This window comes from Acomys minous (genome assembly GCF_964271855.1).
Source record: "Acomys minous genome assembly, chromosome: 16".
Classification (NCBI taxonomy): domain Eukaryota; kingdom Metazoa; phylum Chordata; class Mammalia; order Rodentia; family Muridae; genus Acomys; species Acomys minous.
Window position 1 is genome coordinate 47,559,841 of NC_140498.1, and position 20,205 is coordinate 47,580,045.

Sequence of the window (20,205 nt, forward strand, 5' to 3'; positions counted from 1 at the left end):
ATATGACATGGAAGTAGAGCTATTATATGTTATACATTCATGCACACACATGTGCACGTGCACACACATGCACGGAGGACATGCAACTTCAAGGGAAACTATTTGGTAAGAAAATGAAAGGATTAGGATGGAGTGGGACAGAAGACGGTAATGAGAATAAATCTGGTCAAAGTGCATGATAATAAACTTGAACAGAATCTTATCAACAAATATTTACGCAACAAATATATACCAATATACCAGTATACCAGTAAACATCTAGGGTAACCATACTCTTGTCTTCAGAGTCTAAAATTCACACATTAAATTTCCCAAAGTTTAGAGATCAACATTGGAGCATTCTATCTCTCTGCTTCTGCTTCTCCATGTTGGTCCAGGCTAGACTATGATGCTAGGGTGGAGGGCGGAGGATAGGGTAGCTGCCAGAAACTTAGCCAAGACAATCCAACTGCAGCCCAGTCAGTCACTGAAGCCAGGAGCAGATTGCTGGAGTGGAGAACCTCACTCTTCTGTCTCTCTCCTTGAGGACAAACGTCCTTCCTTTTATGCTACCAGCATGCAACTGATAAATCACAGATGCCAGAAATGGGCTATGAGCAAGGCTAGCATCTCCAGAGAACCTGCAGTGAGATTGTGGTGTTTGTGGCTAAGATGGGAAAATGTAAATATTGACCCAGGTGAGCTAGGAAACGCAGTAGGCAACAAAAGGCCTTCTATGTCTGTGGCTCAGTGACGTCTGTGGGCCTGTGGAGCCTCTGATAGCTGTGTGTTTGGAGAAGTTACAAGACCTGAATTTGAGTACCTCCACAGCTGTTTGTAAGAAACGTCGTTGGGTAGCTTTAAGTTGGCAGGACTTAAATATAGTCACAGTGCCACCTACTTCCCAACATGCAGCCGAGTGGATTCATAAAAATGAAAGTCCATCATTTAAGGTTTAGTGTAGACAGCAAGCTCAGCAGATCCTTCCTATGTGCTCATGCCCTGAGGATCAGGATCACTAAATTCAACCTAGGGACTCAACTCGAACGTATTGCATTTTCTCTAAATGATGCTTACATTATCTTTACTCCTTCTGCCTGAATGAGGTTCTGCCTCATTCATCTCCTCACTTACCCAGATCCCACCCTTAGGGTCTAAGCTTTGCATGAACATACCATCCCAGGGGACTTAGAAAAAAAAAACAACTTTTTTTTTCAGTCCCTAGTGGCTGTTTTCCCTCCCTCTTTATTCCCCCACTCCTGTTCTTTCTCATCTCCTTCTCCCTTTCTCTTTTCTTCTTCCCTTCCCTGCTCTTTGTTCTATGGTTTAGATAAAAACTATCTCCCAACGGCTGATGTGTTAAAGGCTTGGTCCTCAGGGTGACACTGCTTCGAAGGGTTAAAAGCTTTGAAGGGTAGAGCCCAGTGGAGTTCTGAACACCACCTGGGAACGTGCTCTTGATAGAAATGGTGGTACCCCACCCCTTCCTCTGTTTACTTTTACTTCCTAACTATGAGGAAAATGGCTTTGTTCCACCTCCTCCTCTCACCTTGATGGGCCCAAAGAAATGATCAGTCAGCAGTGGACTGACATGTCCAAGGCTGAGCCTACAAAAGCCTTTACTGTCTGGTAAACTGATTATCCTCCTCAGTGCCTCCCTTTCTCCCTGTCCAGATAGAGACTTAGTTCTTTGGAATCATCCTCAACACAGATGAGTGGATGACCCTGTCAGAAAATCTAAATGGTTTTCATTTGTCTATTCAGAAGTTTCTAGAAATACTTCTGACTGAGAGGCTCTTTGAATAATTTACTCATCTTGGGTCATTTAAATAATCTTATTCACTCATTTTCATAATTGATGGCAGTAGCAGACTATGCAGGGAGCAGCTTTTGTCTCACATTTGTACTTTCTGTCAGCATAATTGTGCCCCCATTACCCTTAGAAAGTTTCTGAGCTGAGAAGTGAATACTCCCAGAATGTTATGACTGTAGTGATGCCTAGGTTCCAGGTCAGCCTTTACCACTCTATGACCTCGGGCAAATTGTTCCACTCATGTAGCTTCCATTTTCCCTCCTATAACATTAGCAACAAACTATTTATGATCAGAACTGGCAGGTACTGAATATCTTCTGTGTGCTGACCAAGTCTCTAAGCATTTAACACACTGATTGTTGTAAAAACTCTAAAAGAGTATTGTTGTCATGTCCCTTCTAGAGACATAAAAATGAAGAGGACATTGTAATATCAAAACAAGATATTGTAGTAAAGATACAGCATTATGAGTAGTACACCACAGAGCTCAAATAATGGTGGCTGTTGCCATCAAGACTAACAGTAGCAGGCTCTCTCTCTCTCTCAAGGTCCATGACCTATGAAGGCAAAGGTTGATGACCTGATAAAGATTCTAGGTACAGATCTCATCTTGTGAAGAAGGCTTTAAATTCAAATTTTTAAAAAAGTTGTTGGTTACTTCCATGATCTCCGTGCCACTATTGAGCCAGTGGGTGTGTCTTGTCAAGTTGCTCCTTTTTATAGTTTAGTTGTTCAAAGCTTGATAAGACTGATGGCTGCTTTTCTCCTCATAGTGTTGTGCACAGTACACTCCAGCACTATGAAAGCTAGACAGTAAGTGATGAAGACTCCAGATGAGTATAAACTTGATTTTTTTTTCATATTCTCTTACTCAAGTATGGTATGTTCATCATTAGGATTTTACTGTCAAGTAGTGGAGGACAACCAAGGTCAATGGCAATAACTTATAATGTTTAGGCATTTATGGGACCTCAGTGATCAACAACTCTATTCCTAGTATTGGACTTCGTGCTTGTTGGGCTGAAGTAGTAGTGGGGGCAATGTTGCTCCCATTATAAAGTAGTTCCATTTGAGCTCTTTTTATGTCAGTACATACACATTCTAGAAAGCTTCTATGGTACAGACTTTGTTCAAAAGTCTTTAGTTAGTGCTAGGGTATATCTACTGCTATTCTTGTGCTAAATAGACATATTGAATGGATTTCAAATGACTTATATTTTACCCCCATGAATTAATGCATACTTCAATCCTCATTGGAGGTAGGTTTTTTTTTTTTCGGTTGGTTTGGTTTCAATAGATTGTGGTTAACACAGATCCATGACTGGTCAAGGTACAGAGAACAAGAGAGTGCAGGGTACTCAGGCCTCAGTAGGACATCTGTACTCCACTCCTTCCTCCCAATGCTTAGAAATCACGTCCGAAAAGGTACAGGATTGTAAGAGCAAGATGGAGTAGACGAATAAGGAAGCAGTGTTTTCAGGACACAGAAGAGCAGGTGCCCATGTGAACTCGCCATGTTTGTGACAGCATGAGTAATTCTTGTACACGATCATGCCAGACCAAAGTCCCAGCATGAAGAGGGGAAGTGGTCGCAAAGTCCCCACTCCTGGCCAAGGAGCTGTTGGCGATTGATTGATACTGAACGAGGAATAATTTGCTTTCTTTAAGAGTATGCCCGTGGTTGCTTGATTATCTCCTAGTGGAAAGCCACACATCTAAGAGTTAAGCATGACTGGAAGACATTATATGAAATTATTTAAGAACTAATGAAAATGAAACAAACCATTCACACATCAGTTGTCACTGAAGCACATCATCACCACCGTCATTTTCAATGTCATTATCCATCATCAGCATCACATACCTACCACGTTATCACCCATCCTTATCACTAATGACCCTGTCGATGCATGCTCCCATAGAGATAGCTTTTCTGTGAACTGCACTTTGTTGTGGCTGTTTTAACATTTGGAATCTAGAAAACTTTTAGCATAACATTGCCTTGTAGGAGACCACTGGTTCAACATCAGTTTTGAGGTAAGTTAAAACTATAAATACAAAAAAAAAGAGTAAAAAATAAATTAAGAAAATAGAACAAAACCCTCTTATAAAATCAGAACACATGTACCACCAGGAGATGGCATTCCTTACTCCAGCTGGACAACTAATCTACAGAGAGCCACTGTACTTTCCTTCCCATGACCTGACATATTGTACTATGTGGGCATTTAAAATAGTTCCCGAGCGTGACTCTGGGGAAGGCAGATGATAATTTTAAGTCTTTTGTAATGACTTAACTTTCCCTCTCTGGTTCACATCATTTGAGAAACTTAATGATCATTATATAAGGAAACAAATTAAATTCCATAAGACTTTGCTAAGGTTGGAGATATTACCAAATTCATTTTACAAAAAGGGCACTCGACTTCAGACGAGGATTTGGAAAAAAGGAAGGAAGAGGAGAAGGGAAGAGGAGCGGGGGACACAAAGGAAGAGAGATGGTTGGTGTCACACAGATGCAGCAAGTGTCTGGAGAGCTGCCTAATCTGTGAATAACCAGCTCAGACCTACACCTAAAATAAAATTGTAGAAGCCAACTGCCCACTCCCTCCCTGCCATGCGTCTTCCAGTACATCGCCTCTCCACAACTCCATTTTCCTAAAATAGCTCGTTAGGAAACTTCTCACAGACTCATGCCAACTGCCCGTTCTGTGTAAGAAGCTGTTTGTGTCCATGAGCGCCGGCTCTGACCTGAGCAAACTGGATCATCTCTCATAGCCTCTTTCTCATCTCTGTGATGTGAGGGTTAGACCAATGCCCAGCACCCTCCGTGGCACCATAAGGACTAAATAGAGGTTAGTTCTTCCTTTTATTTGTACGTGGTCCTCTTACCCTAGCATCTTCAAGAGCATTTTCAAGAGTTACTAAATTAAGTCCTAAATTCTATAATTCGGATTCTAGTGAGCACTCCAATTCTTAAAAAAAAAAAAACAGTTTATATTTTTTATTGTGCAATAAATCCTTGCACATAGCCATCTGTAAAAGCATTCATTTATTATCTGACAGCACTGTAGGTCAGAAATCCAAAAGGGCTAGGCTTGGTCCTCAGGGTACCACAAAGCTAGGCTCTGGGTCATCTGAGACAGATGCACTCCTGAACTCTTAGAAACTGTTGGCTAAATTCAGGTCTTTGAGGTCATGGGACTCCGTGTCCTGCTTCATTTCTGGATGTTATAAAGGACTGGTCTTGGCTCCTGGGCCATTCCTGCACTCTGTTTCCCATAATGCCCTCATGATGGTTATGTTGTCAACTTTCACAGGAGCTGAGTGCCTTAGGAAAGGGCTCTTCTGGCATCCTGTAAGGGTCGTTTTGATTGGGTTAGTAGAGGAGCGAAGACCCTTCCAAAAGAGGAGACTTTAGACTGCAGAGAAAGAGAAAAGCTGGCTGTGGACCAGTATTTCCCCTTTGTGACTGTGGCTGAGCACCAGCATATCTCTCTCTCTCTCTCTCTCTGTCTCTGTCTCTCTCTCTCTCTCTCTCTCTCTCTCTCTCTCTCTCTCTCTCTCCCTCTGTCTCTCTGTCTCTCTGTCTCTGTCTCTGTCTCTCTGTCTCTGTATCTCTCTGTCTCTGTCTCTCTCTGTCTCTGTCTCTCTCTGTCTCTCTCTGTCTCTGTCTCTCTCTCTGTCTCTCTCTGTCTCTCTGTCTCTCTCTCTCTCTCTCTCTCTCTCTCTCTCTTTCTCTGTGTGTGTGTGTCTTTCTGTCTGTCTGTCTGTTTCTCTCCCTCTCTACCTGTCTGTCTCTGTCTCTGTCTGTTTCTGTGTGTGTGTGTCTTTCTGTCTGTCTGTCTGTCTGTCTGTCTGTTTCTCTCCCTCTCTGCCTGTCTGTCTCTGTCTCTGTCTCTGTCTCTGTCTCTGTCTCTGTCTGTCTCTCTCTCTGTCTCTCTCTCTGTCTCTCTCTCTCTCTCTGCTTTGTAGCTGTCCATACACTGTGATCAGCTTTTCCTGCCCCATGGTTTCCTTGCCACACTGCACCTGGAGCTGTGAGCCAAAATTAACTCTTTCCCTCTTAAGCTTATGAAGGTGTTTTGTCAGAACAGCAGCAGGAAGAGTAATTAACACACCCGTCTCTCCTTACATCAGGAAAGCAGAAAAACCCTTCTCATGATAGTAGCTTGGAAACCCCTCTCCTTTAAAAGGCCTTATGTAATTGTCTTCATAGCCTCCTTTTAGGAAATTCAATGTCAAATAACAAATACTTTCTTGCCATGAAACACAGCCCAACCACAAGAGTGACTGCTCATCAAAATCATGACCTTTAGGACTCAACAGAGAACTGAGATGTATACTGTATCTATCAGAGCATTGCTTCGTCACAACTCCATTTAAGTAGCTCTTTAGAAAATTGCCCACAGCTTCATGCGAACTACCATTTCTGTTTAAAGTGTGAACGTTATTGAGCCATTCTTAGAATTTTTGGCCGCACTTTCTGTGTAACATAGGCCAGTCACACCACAATGGAACTTGAGTGCTTTTGCATCTAGACATTCATTTGTGGCGTTTCGGCTGTTTCAGCTGGGTGCACGGCTCCCCTGGCAGCTCCCGACGCCCGCATCCTGCTTGTTCCCTGAGACCCTGTCCAGGTGAGGAGCGTTCCGTGTAGATGCTCTTAACTTCTGTGAGACCCTAGAGTCCGCCCTGAACATCTGCAGCGTGCCTCGTGCTCTGCTGAAGTCTTGAGCATACCCTGGTGCCCTGTTACATTCTGAGTGTCTTAAAGACCAGATGCTTTATCTAATTTTCAACCCTCAACAAAGATGTGCATACAGCTGGTGTTCAAGGGAAAAAGTCCTTGATCAAATCAATGGGAATAAATAAGGGTTAAATACCCCCCAATTCAGCTTCTTCTGCTTATGAGGAAAGATTTAACTGATAACTGATAAGTTATCTGATAACTTAGCCTTTACTACGCACTGAGGACAGCCTCGGTCCTCAGCCACAGCCATAGCTATCACTTCATTTGGTCTTATTAGTAACTTTACTCAATGTGCAGAAAAAGTTTAGGTTGTTGGTGCCTACTGGTAATTCCAACAGGCAAACATAAATGCATCTCTGAGGCTTGTGGGCTAACCAGGCTACTTTATTTGGTGAGCGTCAAGGCTAGTGAGAGATTCTGTCCCATAAAATAAGGTGAGTGGCTCCTGAGGGACAGCTCCTAGGGCTGACCTCTGCCCTCAATATGCTTGCACACCCACATGCATCTGCCCCCGCTTCTGTACATGGGCCCTCCACACACAGAAAGACTCAGCGCTATTCTAATTTCCTTCCTTATGTGTCTTCATTTGGCCTAAGAATTTCAGCTAAGCATGATATTCCGGAGTTTAAAAAGAGACAAAATCCAAGAAACAAGGGCTTCTGAAACAAGCAGTGGCGCTTCCTCTTTAACAACCATCAGAACCCCTGGGATAGCATATGAAAGCTGTAGATGCAGATTCTGACGGGGTTAGCAGCAGGCCTAAGGCCTTGATGTTTTTCCTCAGTTGGCAGCCTAAGGACCTACACTTGTAAAAAACAAAAATAATAATAATAACCACTATGGCACCTTCCTCACCGGAAATGGCCCTGGGGATGGGTGTCATTCAGCCTCCTCTCCATCCTGTGAGTGTGTACTGAGCATCTGTAGCTGGACGCCAAAGATGGCACAGTCAAAACAAAATTAAAATTGAAAACAAACACTGAAAGCCATTAGTTCTGGCTATAATCCAAATGCCTGGTTTGAACTACAAGCCACTGATGTTGATATAAGCATAATCCATTGCCATTCATTGGTGTCCTCACAACTAAGACTTTCCTTCATGCATATATATATTCATAGGAATATTTATTTGTATGTATAATCCAAGTATAATATTTATATGAATATTTTGGTTCCTGGGCAAGATTACTTTTGTTGCAGAATATTGACTGTATACACACTCTATCTATCTATCTATCTATCTATCTATCTATCTATCTACCTATCTATTTATCATGAGTTCTAGGACCCCCCAATAGTAGAGATAGGAAATGATCTTCAGGAAAGGGAATGTATATAGAATGATTAAATGGAGCCTCAGCACTCTTAAACTGAAAGGGAAGGATGAGGGGATGGGAGCAGATCTGTAGCGGGGGACAAGGGTGTGGTTGTGATAGGAAGAAAAACTTCTATGTGCTGTATGGTAATAATGATTGACAATAATTAACTGTGTATTTCTAAATAGCTAATGGAGTGGATTTTGAATGTTCTAAACACATAGAAATGATGAGTGGACTTGTTAATTACCTTATCAGGTAATTACACATGGTATGTACGTATTGAAATATCACTCAGCATTGCATATGTGCACACAATTAGTTTGTAGCAATTAAAATTTAAGGAGCTTGCGGGGGGTGTCATGTGGTTGGTAAAGTGCTTGATAGGCACGTGCAAGGTCCTGAGCTTAATCTCCAGTACTGAAAAGAAAATAACACTGTCATGCTGGGCCAGGTATTGCAGGGGAGGGTTGAGTTCCAGCTGCGTCATGACTGTGAGGTCATCCTAAGCTATATGGGACCTTGTTTTAAAATAAACAAATTTTGCATTGGGAATATGACTCGGTACTGCAGTAGTGAGGCCTTGGGTTCAAGCCTCAGTACCACAAGAAGCCACTAAATAAAATTTACCACCTTGCCTCCCTAAAAGCCATCACACATCAACCTGCTGCAGCCAGAGCCATAGACTCGATGCAAGCTTAGCCTTTTTTTTTTTTCTTTCTTTCTTTAATAAAAAAATCTCTATTTGGGGCTGCAGTGTTGGCTCAAAAGATAAAAGCCCCTGTGCCAGCCTCATGACCTGAGTTCGATCCCCAGGTCTGACACAGTTAGAAGGCGAGACATGCAATAAGTAAGTAACTGTGCTAATTTTTAAAATTCTTCGTTTGTACTGGTGGCCCCTATTTTATTCTGCATGAGACATACAAGGCAGGGTACAAGCCCTTCCTTAATGACCCAAATTAGACGATACAAGGTTGTGAGACATAATAAATGTGTACTATAGGTAAGTATATAACCTCACTAGCCAATTAGCTGGCTCTAGAGGAATCATCTGCCTCTAGTGATGAAAATGAGCATGAGGCAGGAGGTCACACTCCCTGGCTTCTCCTCTAACTATCCTACTTCCTATTGGGCAGGATGTAGTTTTGGGGAGCACGGCCCTTTGGATTAACGAGACCTACATTTGCTGCTGGTTTTGTCATACTCTATCTGGAAGATCTTGGTCAGGTCACCAGCCTCTCTGATCGTGAATTTACATGTCTGAAGCAAGAATAAAAAATACCAACTTTGGATGAATTTTTAAAACACCTACATGAGATTATGGATGTAAAAAAAATTCTCAGTCTGGTTTTTGGTACAGAATAGCTCTTAACAAATGGTAAGTGAAGTTGTCATGACTAACAGATTTAAGGGGGGCCCATCTGTGCCCTTGGACGGCTCCTTCTGACGGAGCTGATGAAACAGGAAATGAACAGATCTTTCCCTGAGTGGGCTTCCAGTCTAAGTAGAGATAAACATGCTCATAAGTGGTCACAAAGCACACTGCTGACATTCTTAGGAGTTGGCACGTGGGTCTGCAGAAACCGTGCAAAAGACCTAACCCATCTTGAGCTACCCGGACGCAGGGTTGCTAAAAAAGGGAGGTAACCTTGACAAAGAAGGAAGAGTGTTTGATGGGACAGGATCATTGGAGGACCCAGCAGACAGCAGCTGCATATGAGGGCTTGCAGAACACTTGGGGAAGAACAAAGTTTTGCAGGCTCCACAGCCAAGCCTATGGGGGTTGGGGGAGATGACAGCCTTGGCTTTGCTGCAAATTTGTGTCTGCAGGTTATGTTGGAAGGGTGTTCTATAGGCGACTCTGGAGACTAGGAGACAGAGTTATGCAAGAGGAAAGAATATGAGAGTGTCTCTGCAGGGCAGCTGAAGCCACAATTTCAAATGGGAGCCATTAGAACTGGGAGAAAGCCAGATCTTTCAGGAAAAACTAGTGAGGCTCTCCCCTGTGCTCAAATGAGGCTCCCCACTTCGTAACGAAGTCCCCCCTCTCTTTTCAGAAATCTCATCTTTGAATCTTTGCAAGGAATAGAATCTTTGTTTTACTGTAGCATGTGTTGGGTTTTGTCCTATCTATATGTGACATTAAACTTCAAGATACTTTATGCATCTCTTTAGATCACTTCCAATATGCATTCCTGTTCTATCTAGCCTGGACTATGTTTAGCCTTTCTGCGACTTACCCCAGCACGAAAACCTCATTTCCCACTACACATTGACTCAGTTTTATATATTAGTTTTAAAACATATAACTTACAAAGGCCATGTACATGTGTGTGTGTGTGTGTATGTCTGCATACATTCTATTTTTTCATGTAAAAAATGGGCAAACCCTTAAGTAGCTAATAGAATTGTTCTGAAGGCTGTGGGGGTTGTTGATACAAAAATTGTACAGCCCGGAGGAAATGCGTCTTATCACTGAGTCCCAATTCTAAAGTTCCTATCTTCAGAAAGACCTGGCAGAGATGACCAGGCCAGGGCACTTTCTCTCTTCTCTGTGATGGATACTATAGCCAGTAGAATACAGATAGCACTGTACCAAGGTTGGCCCAGCTATAAGGTACATGGGGACATGGATAACTCCCTACTCACCCTGGCTCCAGCCCTCATATTTAATGGAGTATTGGCCCTAGAATGGGCACATTGGGTACAGTAGGACTGACCACTCATTAGATTGCACGTAAGATACTTTTTTCAAGCCCTGAACCCACCAAGATCCAAGATGAGCAGAAAATATACAGCAACCCAGATGTCCTGATTTGCCGGAGAAAGGTTGCTTAGCTCTGGGTTCAGGGGGTGGGGGAGGGGAGGTGGGAGTTGTGGATGTAGAAGGATCTATGCCAGCCATACACGAAGGCCCAGCAAACACCAGATCCATCAGAGAGCCCCTCATGTTTTCCATAAAAATCTCATCTCATGCGCTGCTGCAGTGACGTCACTGGGTGACCCTGAGATGGGGAGGACATGCTGTGTGCCAGCATGCCAGCTCTGCCCTGGCAATCTTGCCCCTCCGCTGGCCTGCTGAACCAGGGCATGGTGCTCTGGAAAGCTTGGGGATGGCGTGTCTGGTGTTTACATGCTGCTGCTCCGCTGGCTTCCTTTTCTTCGAGACAGAAGCATGGGGAGTTATTTCTGAAATCCTGGATCCCCTGAGTGTCAGGAGAATAGACTACTGACAGGGACTATTTGTACACGCTAAGCTCAGCTGGGCAGCAACTCCCTGAGCGGCATTTGGGGGAGACTGCTGTGTCTCAACAGGAGTGTGAGGCTATACAAACTATTCAAAAGCATTTTTGTATCTGAAAACGGAGACTGTCAAAGGCATCTTTCTTTCATTCGGTGTTATCACCTGTATTGCATTGACCTGCTTGTAAGCCAGCTCCTTGGCATACGAGCCCAATCCGGAGCAGCACAGACATTTCACGGGTGCAAGCCAAGCTGAAGCCTGGACTATAAAGCTCAAGCAGCTGGAATGATTTTGCAGCTCAAAAGTGTGTCTCTAGATGATGCCCACTGCCCTCCAAACTCAACGACACGCACACTCTCTACCTCTTGCTATAACCACAAAGCAAATCTTCCTGTTTGGGTTTTGCATGTGGGTGTCTGCAGAAGGAAACCCTGGGAAACAGTGAAAGAATGAAAAGACACAGAAACAGTGTTCCAAGTCCCAGATGTATTGGGAGCACTTGGAACACATGGAGTCAGACGGCACTTAACGTGGTGAGTGACAGCGCATCAGAGAGGGGGCCACCCAGGGACGGTAGGCCAGAAGATAGTGTTCCCACTTCCCACATAACAGAAATGTATAGCCTTCCATCTCTTCCATATCCACGCTCTTCAGTCTAACTTACTTGACTACAAAAATTATCTGTTACTTAGGGATCGCTTCCACGGGTCCAAAACAGTGTCAGCCAGAGTACGCACTCATTCCTTTGTCAAGTGATAAGCTGTGTTTCCAGTCACGTGTTCAGTAGATCAGCACGAGGGAAAATAGAGCAAACTGGTGATCATGTGACGATGGCCACGTAACGTTATCACCTGGAGGGCTACGTATGAGTCCTCAGCAACATCTGTGGGTCAATTGTGCTGAGTCTCCCGGATTGTGAAACTTCATTTTGAAGCTAAGTACAAAGAGCTACGGCACGTAAACAGACCTTGTTGCCGTATCTGGATGCATTCTGAGAAATAGTCAAGACAGAAAACCCTTGCCATGGCTCTGGAAAATTCTCTGGGTTCATTTCTTGGCAACAGTCTTTCCTAAAACAGCAGCCGGTGCTCCCTGCTGTCAGACCTCATTAACAAGTTTCACCTCTTTGTGAACTTCATATAAAAGGAATAACGCATTGTAATACTTTGTTTCTGTCTCCTTCAGTTCAACATGCTTTTTAGTCAACCACATCAATATGTATATTAATATTTCCTTCCTTCTTATTAATGAGAAGCAGTCAATTTTGTGGCTATGCCACATTTTATTTACTCATTTCCTTATAGACATACCTTGGGTTCTTTCTGATAGTTTGCTATATAAATAATGTTCAATGAACGTTATCGTACATGTGAATGTCTGGATGTTCACGTTTCTCTTTACTGTCTGTGCCTAGAGATGGCGCTCCTGAGTGATGAGGGCTCTCTGTGCTACTTGTGTTTTTCTTTATAAAGCCCAATCTAAACAAGTCCCCTAGCTAGCTCATTGTCAGTCGGAGTCTCACCTGCAATGTATAAGACTCTGCCCTCACAAGAAAATAATACTGTCAAATCTTTTATTACTAGCTACTAAGTGGGTGTGAACCCGAATCATAGGAATTATTCTAATTTGCATGACCCCATGATGGGGGTCTAATCAGAGATAAGGGATTTGCCTAACATACAGAAGTAACTGTGTTCAAGACCCAGCACAACATACAGAGATGTTTATGTGCCCCACAAGACTGGTAATGTTAAGCCCTTCTCTGATTACATCAACATTTGGTAGTATCTTCTGTGACATATCTAAGACAAATTCTGTTTTTTTATTAAAACTGTTGATCTTTTTATTATTCATTCATAAGAGTCATTTACATATTCTAAATATCTTTCATAATATATCTATTACCTTTTCCAATTTGCATTTTGCCTTTTTCATTTCTAAATTTTTATAGAAGTAAGCAAAGTGTTATTTATTTTGAAAGACTGCAGTTTTTATGCTTAGTGGATGTTTAAGAAATCTGTTGTCAGACTGAACAGATAATATTTAGGGATATGTATGATATATGCATGTAGTATTAATTAATGAAAAAAGAGACCACAAATTTGAAAGAGAACTAGGAGATACATATGGTAGAATTTGAAGGAAGTAAGGGAAGGGAATGCTGTTTTTTTAATCTCAAAAATAAAAGGAAAAGAGAAATCTGAGGTCCTCTTGGGCATTCCAAATCTTCCTTCATCACCTTCTAGAAACTTTCTGATTTTAGTTTGCTACAACCCTCCAACCAGTTTCAAGTAGATTTTGTACACAGCATACGTGAAGGGTCCAGGGTTACTTTCCTTATGGCTCTTGAGCAGACACGAAGCCGCTTATTACAAAGTCTTACAATATTCTCTTCATCATCCACCATATCATTTCACTGTGCGTTTGCAGATCCGTTTTCACTATTTCATCGTTAACTACAACGCTGGCCGTAGAGTGTCTTGTAGACGTGGGCAGCCCACTGCACTGGTGACCTCCCAGCTGCTGTGACTGTCTGCACAGGACCACCCAAGGTCAAGACAGTCAACAGCTCACTGTGGAGGAGTGAGGAGCTCCTGACCACACCCCCAGCGGAGGAGTCAGTGGCTGCTGGGGCTGGAAGAGTCCATTTTCTTTAGGGGTGAGGTCCCTGGTGGGTTGACTCCTATTCACATCTATATATATACAGGAACAGCACTAATTGGATTTAATGGGTCATAAAATTTTTAATGGAAAATAAAGTTTAAAACAGGACATGGAGTTGAGACAGAGACATGTCGGGGGACCTAGGAGGAGCTGGAAGGGTAGGGGTGAATATGACCAAAATACGTTGCATTCATATATGAAATTCTTAAAAGCGCAAGTAATACTATATTTTAAACGACACTAACTGTAGTATTTTCATAGACAGCTTTCATCAGATTAAAGAATTAATTGGCCTACGTATCAAGATGGATAGTAACTTTTGTCAAATGTGTTTTCTGCATCTGTTGAAATAACTATATAATTTTCCTCCTTTATTCTGTTAATATGGTAAATTACATCAATTTACTTTTTGAATGCGAAGCCAATATTGCATTCCTAAAATAAACCCCTGTTATCTATGATGCATTATTCTTTTAGGGAACATTATTGCCTACAATTAGTAAGATGGTGAGAAACTTGGTGTACACGAGTGTTACTTATTTTTTAAACATTTGATTGAATTCACAGTGAGGCCATCTGGACACAAAGACTTTCTTCTTAATACCACAGTAGGAAATGGAAGCAATGCAGATAAATTATTTCCATAGCACAGAGGGGGAAGGTTTTCTGTTACACACGCAACTGCCCAACGAATTCAGAAAACTGCCTTTCTTCCTGTGTCGGTTTGGAAAAAACCTTGTTTCTCTGAAGTTTTCCCATTCTATCAACACTGTCAAATCTATTGGGAGACACTTTATGTGATTTTTTTTTTTATTACCTAGGATCTGTAATTCCTGTAGTAGTGTGGTTGTCTCTGTGTTTAATATTAATTGTTTGTGTTTTCTTTTTTGCATAACCATTGTTGCTATGAATCAGGGACTTTAATAGTTTCCTAAAGGTTGGCTACTACATTGTGAACTTTTCATCTCATATCTATTTTTTTTCCTACTGCTTCATTTGGGTTCTTTTTCTAGTTTTCTATGTATCATGAGACAGAGAAACAGAGACAGGAACGGAGAAAAAAGGTCTGGGTCTTTCTGAGATGGTTGTGAGCTTGGAGTCCTTCTGCCTCAGCCCCCGGTGCTGAGATCATAGAGATATGCCTCTATAGCTCTCTTTTTTTCCAGGATAAATTGTACACTTTACAATTTGCCTTATTAAAAATATTTATTTTATTTTTATTTATGTACATGCATGTGTGTCTTGTGTAAACGTATGACACATGCGAGTGGATACCCAAGGAAGCCAGTAGAAAGATACTAGGTACCCAGGAGCCCTAGCCCTAACCATAACCCTAAACTACAAACAGTTAAAGGTCAAACATGGGAGCTGGGAGTTAGACCCAGGTCCTCCAGCAAGGGCTCTTAACTGCTGATCTATGTATTCATCCACAATTTCCCTTTAATTATATTGAATTTGCAGTCATCAATTCTCCTCCTAGCACATTTTCAGCCTCACCCTGCCAGTTTTTATATATTGTATTTCCACTATCATTCTGCCTGCTCAAAATATTTTCTGTGTCTTTTGTATTTCTCCTTCGACTTAAAATGTATGTAGAAGTGTGTCATAATTTCCAAACATGAACTTTCTGGATACACTGTTATTGCTGAATTTTATTTGAACACTGCTGTGATTAGAGGGTTCACCCTATACCATTTCAATCCTTCCAACCATGAGGCCCATTTTTATATTCCAAGACACAATCTACCTTGGTGAATTTTTCACATGTTTATGATGGAATGCGTATGTTGTAGCTGGTGGATATAGCAGGCAAATTTCTCCTGAGCTCTTTGGTCACCTTTTCTATAGGCGTCTCCCTGTTCCTGAGCCTGCAAAGTCTATGTCCTGTTTGTTTATAGAGCACTTTCTCCCAATTCCTGTTAGCTGTGTGACCCTCCCACGCCACGCCCTATGCCTTCTTCCTCACTAGGGCCTCTCCTGCATTTGATGTGCAAAGGAAAGCTACACTTCATTATGCTGATATCCCTAGAAATGCAGCATGTCCTAGCAAATACTAGCCAACAACACTGTTTTCTACTTCAGTTTTTTTTTGTTTTTTGTTGTTGTTGTTGTTGTTGTTGTTTTTGTAATTTGCTTAGTCTGATTAGTGCTGCCCTATGTGCATGGGTGTGGGGCCACCCACTGGGCATGGGCAAGGTACTAGTGACCACACCCCAAAAGAAAAGTGACTCCTTTCCCCAGCAACCATCAAAGCCAACAGCTCCTCAGCTAGGAGTAGGGTCACACACACTGGACTTTTAACTGGCTTGCTCTTGTGCAGATATTATGCAGGCAAACATGGCTGCTGTGAGATCCTGATTCCTGTTCAGAAGATACCATTTCACCGCACTCGTCTGAGTCTTCCAGACCTTACACTTTGTCTGTCTCTTTCTCATGGTGTTTTGTGGGCCTTGACCTGTTTTTCTTTCCTTTCCCTTTCCCTTTTCCTGTCTTCTTCTTCTTCTTCTTCTTCTTCTTCTTCTTCTTCTTCTTCTTCTTCTCCTTCCTCCTCCTTCTCCTCCTCCTCCAGCTCCTCCTTCTCCTCTTCTTCTGCATTCTTTATGTAATTGTGTGGAGATCAATTTGGAAATTGGGATTTAGAAGATTAAGATGTGCCACTGGGACAAGTACCATTGTGTTCCTGGGAGCTTAGTACATTTTGTTAAGTCTCTCTTCAGTGACACAGGCTGTGTCTGTATAATATATGGGGTGACTATTTTCTTTACATACTGACTTTTTGGAGCTAATGTGAATATACTTTAACATGTGCTCTGTGAGACTTATATACTCCCTCTCCTCAATATGACTTGCAGACAGCCATAGAAGTGACACTCTGAAGTTTTAAAAACTAGTTTACTTAAAGTAAAAGTCTAAGTAAATTAAAATGCAGGGTATTCACAATATGGCCAGTGGTGAATGTGGTACCTGCTTAGAAGATGCATGAATATCCTTGATCTTTGCTACAGTGGACATTTGTTGCTGCTTTTCTATAAGCAGAGCCTAACCATCTCTAAGCTGTCCTAAATCTGCTGGAATCTGAGGGCAGCACAATATCATTAGGCATTCCTATCATATCTGCCTGGTTCTCAGAAAGCCTGGCCCTGGGCTTCAGAAAGGAGCTCAGAGCCACTGTAAGGGAAGTTCTCAGGGAGAAAGTACCGTCCCCCCCCCTCTTTGCCTCCCCCGCTGCACTCTGCAGACACTCACCTTTTCCCACTCTCGGTCCTTGTTCAGCACAATCACCACAAGCCTGGGGTGCACCTGATAGCCTTCCTCAGTGAAGGACAAGTCTTTGCCATCCCAGGTCACATTGACCATAAATCTAGATGGAGGAAAAGACAAAGACATATTTTAGGGAAGACTTAAAGAGGCATCCAACAGATGAGTGGGGGCTGCAATCAGCACAGTATTAGAGTATAAACGTGCATAGCCATTGCTTACCATCATACAGACGCTGCAACTGTGGACCTATTGGGACCTATGGAAGCCCTGCTAAACACACACACTCCAACCCACCAGCCTGATTCATTCTCAGAACTCCTGTCCTGTACCCATAATTAATAATAAATTATAATTAATAATCAACTGCTTAACACATTTGACTACCAAATCATTGACCTAGGTTCATATGATCTTCTTATATGAAAACCTGAGGGGGACCTGGTCGCACTCAGAGGAAGGACAGCAGGTTACCAAGAAGAGACTTGATACCCTATGAGCATATACAGGGGGAGGTAATCCCCCTCAGGAACAGTCATAGGGGAGAGGAGTAAGGGGAAAATGGGAGGGAGGGAAGAATGGGAGGATACAAGGGATGGGATAACCATTGAGATGTAACAAGAATAAATTAATAAAGGGAAAAAAAGATAAAAAAAAAAAGAAAATCTGAATGCATACACACAGTCCCCCCCCCACTACATAACTCTGTGTTTGTGAGTGTGTGTAAGTTTGCACAAACTATGTGTGAGAGTTTGCACACATGTGTGCATGCCAGAGAGTGTGGATACCCACATATGTATGGGTGCCCACATGCCTATGTGTGGCCCCAGAGGCTAGAAGAGAGGAGGGCATTGGCTCCGATGAGGTTGGAGTTGCAGGTAGTGGTGAAATGTCCACCGTGTATGCTGGGAACTGAATTCTGGTCCTTGGCAGGGTCACTTTTAACCACTGAGCCATCTCTCTTTGGCCCTGTGTATTCTATTCTCTTTTCTTAGGTTTCCCTAAAGGAAACTGCCTCCTTACAAACCACACAGAACCAGCTTCAAAGCAGTGACAGCCCATCTGTTTATTACTCAGCTAATAATCATTTGCTACCTGTCAGGGCTTAGATAGTTGGACGCAGATAAACAAGGAAACAGATGTGATACCTGCTCTCGTGAGGTTTACAGTCTAAGGGAGAGGGCAGATAGTAGCTGATTAACAGCAAATCTATGGCATGCTACTAGAAAAAGAATGTGGCGCGGAGGAAATGCTTCAGTTGGCAAAGTGTCTGTTACGTAAACCGTAGGACATGAGTTGAGATGCCCCGTACCCTGTTAAAAGGCAGCGTGTGTAGGCACATGCCTGTAATCCTACTGCTGCAGCAGGCAGAAACAGGATGGCCCCTTGGTTTGCTGGCAGGCTAACCTGGATGAACTGAAGCTCTCCAGGTTCAGTGAGAGATCTGTCTCAAACAAACAAACAAACAAACAAACACGGAGCGTAACTGAGGAAGATACCCAATGTCATTCTTTGGCCTCTACATAAATGCACACACACACACACACACACACACACACACACACACACACACACACTTTTTTAAAAGAGAGGGGAAAATAAAAGAGATTTTTAAAAAGAGAGGTATACTATAGAAAAGGAAAACAAACCAGGATGTATATTTCGATCTATGCGGGTAAGTCAGTGTTGACTAGGTATGAGGAGACGAGAGCAAACTAAAAGAGCGATATGTGCAAAGGTCTGTGGTATGTACGAGACACTAGCTACAGACAATTAAAGTTGACGCAGAGATAGACAGAGACACGTGACACGAGGCAAGCCTGAGAAAGTGGCTGAGGCCGGCAGTGTTGAACTCGTAGGCCATGAACAATTTTGTCTCAAGCTTAAAATGAGGGAAACTGAAGGGTTTGAATCAAGGGAGCAGCAAACACTTTAGTAATATCACTGTAAGGTCCTGTAGAGAATAGACCAGGAGACTAGCGGCCATGTGGAGTGCCAGTTACAGGGCTATGTTGTTTCTTCAATCAAGCTGAAGACAGAGATGGATTTGACCCTGGTGGTTGCCAGAAAATAGGGAAAGAAGGAAAAAAAAATGAAGAAGAGCAGCAGAGAGAGGACAGAGAAAATGGAAAACCACTAGGATCCTAAGCTGGGTTTGAGGGGAGGATGAAATAGCAAGTCACTAAGGACCTGTGTCACATCCGTGGAATCAACGACAGCCTGGTATGTTTATTACAGGGCACAGCCATCTGCTTAACTATGCTTGTTCCCTCTCCACTCAGATCTTCCAAATTTTCTCGCATATGATCAAGTTGGAGTCTGATGGGAACACACAGCACAGTTCATCTACCAGAACTGGGATGAAAAGGTGAGCCAGGGTTCTATGTCTCCATGGAGCTTTAGATAAATGTGATGTTCAGTATGGCCCAGGGCCAGCAGTATGGCTCAGCAGGTAGAGAGACTTGCCACCAAACCTCAAGACCTGAGTTCTATCCCTGGGATAGGAACCAGGTAATGGAAAGAAAGAACCAACCTCAGAAAGTTGTCCTCTGTCCGCGACACACCATAGCATATGTGCACCCACACATAAAACAAGAAAAATATTTAAGAAAGCATCTATTAAAAACAATGGCATCATTAAATTTTCAGACAAATGGATAAGAACTAGAAAAAAAATCATCCTGAAAGAGGTGACCGCTACCCAGAAAGACAAACATGGTATGCGCTTAATTATAAACGGATAATTAACAATAAAGTACAGGATAACCATGCTACAGCCCATAAACTCAAAGAAGCCAAGTATCTCACTGACAAGGGGAAATAAAATAGATGTGGGGGTGGCTAGAGGGAGGAAACTGAATAGAAAAGGGGGCCAGGAGGTGAAGGAGGGATGGGGGGGATGAGGGAGAAAGAATTGGAATCAGTGCACAGAAGAATCTTTGAGACAAACTAGACACCTAGGACAATGGAAACCCCCAGTCGTCTATGACGGTGACCCTAGCTAAGACTCCTAGCAACAGGGGCTATGGAATCTGAACTGGCCACCTCCTGTAACCAGGCAAGACTTCCAATGGAGGAATGGGGACAGCATCCCAGCCACAAAACCTTCAAGCCACATTTTTTTCCTGCCTATGAGGTGTTCAGGGATAAAGTGGGAGCAGATATTGAGGGAATGCCC

General features: G+C 42.7%; 1 protein-coding gene across 3 annotated transcripts in view; it reads right to left on the minus strand.

The window, feature by feature from the left end:
* Window positions 1-20,205, minus strand: part of GRIN2A (glutamate ionotropic receptor NMDA type subunit 2A) — a 409,098-nt gene that overhangs the window by 116,247 nt on the left and 272,646 nt on the right. For all 3 annotated transcript variants that reach the window (XM_084762469.1, XM_084762471.1, XM_084762470.1), the window contains one exon: window positions 17,016-17,130. In XM_084762469.1, the coding sequence (XP_084618595.1) occupies window positions 17,016-17,130 (115 nt within the window). The remainder of the gene's footprint in view (window positions 1-17,015; window positions 17,131-20,205) is intronic.